General features: G+C 43.3%; 1 protein-coding gene across 1 annotated transcript in view; it reads left to right on the top strand.

Annotated features, from left to right (window-relative positions):
* The first annotated feature begins 4300 nt into the window (after positions 1 to 4300).
* Positions 4301 to 6663, top strand: part of EIF4G2 (eukaryotic translation initiation factor 4 gamma 2) — a 92503-nt gene continuing 90140 nt past the window's right edge. The window contains exons 1-2 of the mRNA XM_042459482.1: positions 4301 to 4305; positions 4899 to 5197. Of these exons, the coding sequence (XP_042315416.1) occupies positions 4301 to 4305; positions 4899 to 5197 (304 nt within the window). The remainder of the gene's footprint in view (positions 4306 to 4898; positions 5198 to 6663) is intronic.

Below are 6663 nucleotides of genomic sequence, written 5' to 3'. Positions count from 1 at the left end.
GGACAAATTAATTCATACAGTATTTTTTTTACCTTTCTAATGGGGCTTTGTAAATATAGACTCTGTTTACAGAGTTGGCAGATGAAAGAATGCTGTAATCGGTCGAACACTGAAAGATACTTTAAAATCCTTCACAAATTAAAATTCTGATTGTGTGATTCATGTTATGATGTGTCTATGCCTAAATATGTACACTGGAGAAAGTTCAACTCTCTCATATTTAGAATTATTGAACAAGTAAGATCTGCAGTTGCAATTTGCAAGTATCTCTTATGGACCATTTCGTAGCATTCACTGGAGATAGGTCTTTTTGCTCTGGAGCACATTGGAACCAGTTTATGCCAATGTGTTTCTTTAAAATAACATTTTATTGAATAGAGAGGATTTTTACAGCGATTGACTGAAATCTTTTATACCTATGAATGTATCCCATTGTGATTTAAATGATAATTGGACTGCTCTTTTTCTATATCTCCTTTACAATTTCCCCTTGTTATGCTCTATCATGGTAATATATAGTGTCCCCATATCTTGGACCTGAATTTGAAGGTTATTTGGTATTTTATATTTCTCCACTTTCCTTAGTGTTAGTCAATTGCTTTCCTTTCACTAACTTTTCCTTTTATATTATTAGCCTCTGCTCCTCAAAGTCATCTCCCATCTGTCTTGGATTCAATTATTTATAAACTCCCTCAGCATATGTGCCTATAGCAGCCATATGATATATTCTGTGTATCATTGATTAGGCCTGCCATTACATTAAGCTGGAGCATTTTTCCAACAAGTATATGAACTTGTGAAGATTTGTGTCACAGACTGGACTTGCCGTTTTTGAGATTCTTTCAGCTGCTGATAGTTATATTTATACTGAAGAAGTCTGTGAAATGGCAACACACATCCAGCATTGGCATCAATTTTCAAACTTTCTGTCTGATTTCAAATCATTAGAGTATTTGCTAATATATTTCTTTCTTTATCATTCTCTCTGGTATACGACTCTTATATTATTAGTTTATTTATTAAACAGTGAATGCTCTGTTTTTGCATGGATACTTTCCCAACTAATTAGCTCCAGCACTATTTAAATAAGGAACAACATAAATAGTTTGATTGTAGTGTTTAGTTACAGTATGGTGATTTTCAAAATATTGTCCCCGTTTTTTAAAAATATATTTGATTTTGATTTCCTGGTTTTCCTCCTCTGTTTCTGTAGGTCTTCCTTCTCTCTCTTGTCTCTTATCAACTTGACACATATCTTTGTGCCATTGTTATCACTTCTTACTTTGTTCTTCAGAGACTCCATCTGATTCTTTGGACTTTATCACACAAGGCTAGTAAATCACAACCACAGCAGGACAATAGTGTCATTGGCTGGTACTTACCACATGTCACTGTGTCTCTCCTGTTGCTGCTTTGTATTTAATAAATAATAATAATAATAATAATTTATTTTAAAAATTCTTTTTAATACCGCTTTTCTGCAGATCAAAGTGATGTACAAACAATTAAAACCATTAAACATTGCATAAAATAGATAAAATTCCATAATAAAACCGTGCAATCACAAACATTTTAAACACATCGTTCATATTCAGGGGTAAGCGTAGGGAATCGATGCAACAGAGTAGGCAGCTTCATTCTTCGGGGGGGGGGGAAGGCTTGACAAAAATGAAAAGTTTTAAGCCTCTTTTGAATGTTTCTAGGGGGGTTGTCAGACGGAGCTCTCAGGTAGATCATTCCATATCCGCGGGGCCTCCACAAAGGCCATCTGGGATGTGGCAACATATTGGAAGGTGGAATTACTAATAAGTTCTTGCCAGATGTTCTGATGTTGCGGGGCGGATCATATGGGGAGATGCGGCCTCAAGTAACTCGGGCCTAACAGGTAGGGCTTTATAGGTAAACCAACACCTTGTATTGCGCTCAGAAGCGAATGGGCAGCCAGTGAAGATCTTCAAGATAGATGTTAAATGGTCAAATCTGGACGCACCAGTGACCAATCTGGCTGCCAGTTTTGTACAACTGAAGCTTCCGACTTGGTACAAGGGAGCCCCATGAGAGCGCATTACAGAAATCTAAGCGAGAGGTTACCAGAGCATGTAACCAGTTTCAAGGTCCCTTTGGCCCAGAAAGGGCTGCAGTTGGCGTATCAACCAAAGTTGATAGCAAGCACTTCTGACTGTCGCATCTACTTGAGATGTCAACTGCAGGGACGAGTCCAGAAGTACTCCTAAACTGTGAACTTCGCCCTTCAGGGAAGTGTGACCCCATTCAGGACAGGTGGATGAATTCTTTTCTAAGGCCTGGGGGACCTATCACAGTACTTCTGTTTTCTCTGGTTTCAGACTGAGTTTTGTTTCCTCATCCAGCCCATTACCGACTCCAGGCAAGCATTCAGAGGAGAGATGCCATCCTTAGTCACTGCATCAGTCAGAGGCACAGAGAAACAATTTGGTGTCATCAGCGTACTGATAACACCGCACCTTGTCTCTGGATGATCTCTCCCAGTGGTTTCATGAGATGTTAAATAGAGTGGGGACAAAATAGCTCCCTGAGGGACACCAATGTCACTTCCCTTTAGAGACAAGTGTCCCCCAGCTGCACCATTTGGAATTTGCCCAGAGGTAGGAACGGAACCACTGGACGCGCAGTGCCCCCGATACCTAACTCTCTCAGGCGTTCCAGAAGGATATCATGGTCAATGGTATTGAAAGCCGCTGAGATGTCCAAAAGCACCAACAGGGTCACACTTCCCCTGTCAATGCCCATATGGGATCATCGACTAAGGCGACCGTGGCAGTCTGCACTCCATAACCCGCTGAAGCCAGGTTGAATGGGTCCAGATAATCGGTTTCATCCAAGACGCTTGGAGTTGACGGCGACCGCTCTCTCGATCACCTTGCCTAAGAATGACAACAATGAGACTGGTCTACAGTTGTTCCTTACCAGGGTGTCCAAGGGGGGCTTTTTGAGCAAGTTTGACTGTTTGCTTAAACTTGATGGAAATTTTCCCTCCTGAATAATGTGTTGATAATACGTTGTAACAATAGTGTTACAGCCGCCACCCTGGACGGTCAGCCAGGAAGGGTAGGGATCGAGAGAGCATGTTGTCTTCCTAACGCTTCCAAGACCTGTTCACTTCATCGGTATGAACCAACTCAAAGTGATCCAGTTTATAGAGTCCACGGAAGCTCCTATAGTTTCGTTGAATGCCAGCGTCGAGATCAGCCCTTATCCGAGAGATTTTACTGCAAAGAATTGTTGAAATGCAGATAAATTGTCACAGCAGGCCTTGGTTGGTTCTAAAAGAGGGTTCAGAGTGGAGGAAGCTGAGTCAGCGTCCCTAACCACCCTGAACAGCTCTGCTGGACGTGGATCCGCAGACACAATACGTGCAGCACAGAAGGAGTTCTTTGCTGCGCTTAATGGCCACTCCATAGGACTTCAAAAGAGCCTCATGGAGTGTCTTGTCGATAAGTTCTGTGTCTCCACCAGCTGCGTTCTAGTTGTTGCGCAGCCCCTTCATTTCCCGGAGATCTTCAGTATACCATGATTCCTATTGGAAGCGGGCCTGAAAGACACTTAGGAGAGATGCTGTGTAAGCCGTGGAGAGGTCATGGCCCCAGATGTTAGTCAGGGCATCAACAGAATTGCCGCAGATCCAACCATAAGCCCCTCAAGGCTTCTTGGAACCTTTTGGGTTCCATCTGCCTATGAGGGTGGACCATCTAACGGTCCTCCACCCCGGGGGGATTTGAGTAGTTGGCCTTAAGTCAAACCTCAACCAGGAAGTGATCTGTCCATGACAGAGCAGAAGTACCGTCTACCTCTGCCCACGGAGTGTCCGAATCCATACTAAAGACAACATCGAGCGTATACTGTGCAATGCGTCGGGCCCGAGACTAACTGGGAAGGCCCATGGCCATCATGGAAGCCATGAACTCCCGAGCTGCACCTGTTAAGATTTGTGGCCGGCCATGTTGAGGTCTCCCAGAACCAAAGTCTGGGAGACTCCAGCACCAGTTCCGAGACCAGCTGTGTCAATTGTTGATACAGAGCATCTTTTCACTGATGGAGAAAAAATCAACATTGGCTCCTAAATTACTGCTACAACTACATAGGTCTCTTCTGATGCAGTTTTGATATCCTGGCAGTTACGTTGGTATGAGGGGGTGTGATTTTCCTCCTCTACGTCTCCCTCCCCTTCTCCCTCATTAATCCCAAACAGGCTGATGTTGCTTTTACTTCATTTCCTTTTCCTTCTATTTTTTCTTTTTTTCAAATTTTATCATTTGCCGTAATGATGTAACTGTTGCAAAAAAGTAAGACACATATGCACTGGGTAGCATACATGGGAGAGTAAGTTTGGGTTATGAGTGGTGTGGAAGAATGAGCATGGGACCATGGATCGCCAAAGCATAATTATAGCACAATTGCAGAGAAGTGTGATATGATTGCTTTCAAATTTTCCCATTTGCTTCCGCTTGCAATTGTGTGAACAACAGGAGGGGTGTAAAGTCCTTTGTCAACTGTGGAAATCCCTGTACAAAAATTGCCGCATCTTCCACTAATGTATCGGATAATGAACAATCCATCACTGACATCGCAAAGTCTCTAACAGTACAATCACTTGACCACTCAGATTTTAAAGTACTACCTCAAGACTTGTGTTGCCTCATCTTTTTGTCCACTATAACATCTGGCTTGGATTTGAAAAAAAATTATTTGATTACTCTATAGGACCTCCCACAGGATGCATCTGATCCACCCATCTTTCTCTGGTACTTCGAGAAGAAATCAACACTCCTGCAAATACAAAAAACTAAAAGTGCTCACTTGCATAAGCTAGAATCCTTTTGTGGAATATGTAGGCATTACGCTTGCATATGTCTTTTCAGGATCAAGCAAGAGAATTACCAAGCAGAAGGAAATATCAGTGCCTATTTGTACAATGAGCCCACAGCCTTGCAACGAATCTTTCTATTGATTGGGGTGGTGGAGGTAGTTGGACGTTGGCTGCTGTTTCCGAGCTGTCACATTAAGAAGATGGTGGCATCCTCAGATCTCCCAGGAGTCCCCAAGTCTGGGAAGGTGGCATTTGGTTGTGCGTCTGATGGCAGGAACCAGCCGGATACGCTTGATTATTCCCACTCTGTCCAGACATTAATGGCCACAGTGGGCACTCCAGCAGCAGAAAGTAAGTTGTACATACAAGGAGAGGAAAAGGGGGGGGGGAATCTAATCTGTTGAAGCTTTACATTCCACTAAGATGATGCAGGATCCAGTGCTAGCCCAAACTGGGTAGATGCTGAATGCAAACCAACATGAATGTAAATCCCATGCCTCAGCAGAATCGTTCTAATTGGGAAAAGAAATTGGATTTATTCCCCTTTGTTTAAAATACCTCAGATAAAGCCCGTGCAAAAAGATTTCAAAGACAGAACCCTGTGGCATTCCATTTGACCATCCTCCGTTTCAAGCACAGCAATTGATGATGATTTTAAGCACAGTTTTCCAACCAATTAACTAGGTGATTCTTAACTAACTCCTTATCAGTCCTGATTGGAATCCAGATCCCTGTCTCATCTCTTGGCAATGCATTGAGCCACATGATCTCTTTTTGGGAAAAAGCTGATGCAAAATGGTATCAAGCAGTTCTTCTTATTGTTGTGGACATGTTAGCATGTGTCATCCTTGGTAAGCAGTGGTCCTACCTTTTTTGCTTGGAATTCTCTTGCTTGAACATTTTAAAATCTTTTGTTTCTTTCTGCCTCCCTAGTTGGTCTTAGCTCATTTTGAACTTAGATTTCCTACATAATTTCTGCGGACTCAAGGCTACACATTTGGTATCTTTGGTGATTGTCCTTCCTTCCATTCTTTGGTTTTTGCAATTTGGGGTTTGAATTTTGGTGCTCAGCCTGTATAATGCAGTGTCTCCCAACTGACTCCTTATGAAATATCTCTATCTTTTCCATCTTGCCAAAACCTGCATTTGGAAGGCATCTGCAATGATATAACACAACAGAGGAAACCCTACCTTTTCTGATCTGATGGTGTAAGCAGAATTCCAAGAACATTAATTTTTAAAAAACTGATAAGCCTTTTGAGTGAGGAAAATTTATGTCTATATAAAATGGAAATAAACAATTTTCCTCACTCAAAAGTTTATCTGAGCTCCGCTGTCAGCGCAACTGCTGGGTCCAACAACCACGTCAGCAACTCAAACGAATCCGGGGTTAAATCAGACCCATGTAGCAGAGCTGGCAATTTCCAGAAGCTGAAGCTGGCTCCAAAGTCCAATTGGGATGACAGCAACTGGATGTTCTTCCAGGAACTGCAGCAATGCAGAGAACCTCCGGGACACACAGCAAACCAATGCTGTAGCTTCTTCTGATAACCACCAGAGAAACAAAGGCGGGGACAACCGCCGCCAGTAGGTCCGCAGGGGAGCCGGGCCTTCAGACGGCCCGACTCCCGTGCGGACCGAAAAAGAAGCTCCAAAATTGAGCTTCTTTTTTCGTCGCGTTTGCGACGTAGCGAGGCGCCAGGGGCGCGCTCGCTACGTCAGAAGCGGCGCGACACGTACGGACGCTAAGCGTCCGATACGCAAGATGGCGCCGGCCATGTAGAAGGGCCGGCGCCATCTTGTACGGACGAGTCCTT

The sequence above is a fragment of the Sceloporus undulatus genome, chromosome 1, assembly GCF_019175285.1.
Source record: "Sceloporus undulatus isolate JIND9_A2432 ecotype Alabama chromosome 1, SceUnd_v1.1, whole genome shotgun sequence".
In the NCBI taxonomy this organism is placed as follows: Eukaryota; Metazoa; Chordata; class Lepidosauria; order Squamata; family Phrynosomatidae; genus Sceloporus; species Sceloporus undulatus.
This window is presented reverse-complemented; position numbering and strand designations above follow the sequence as displayed.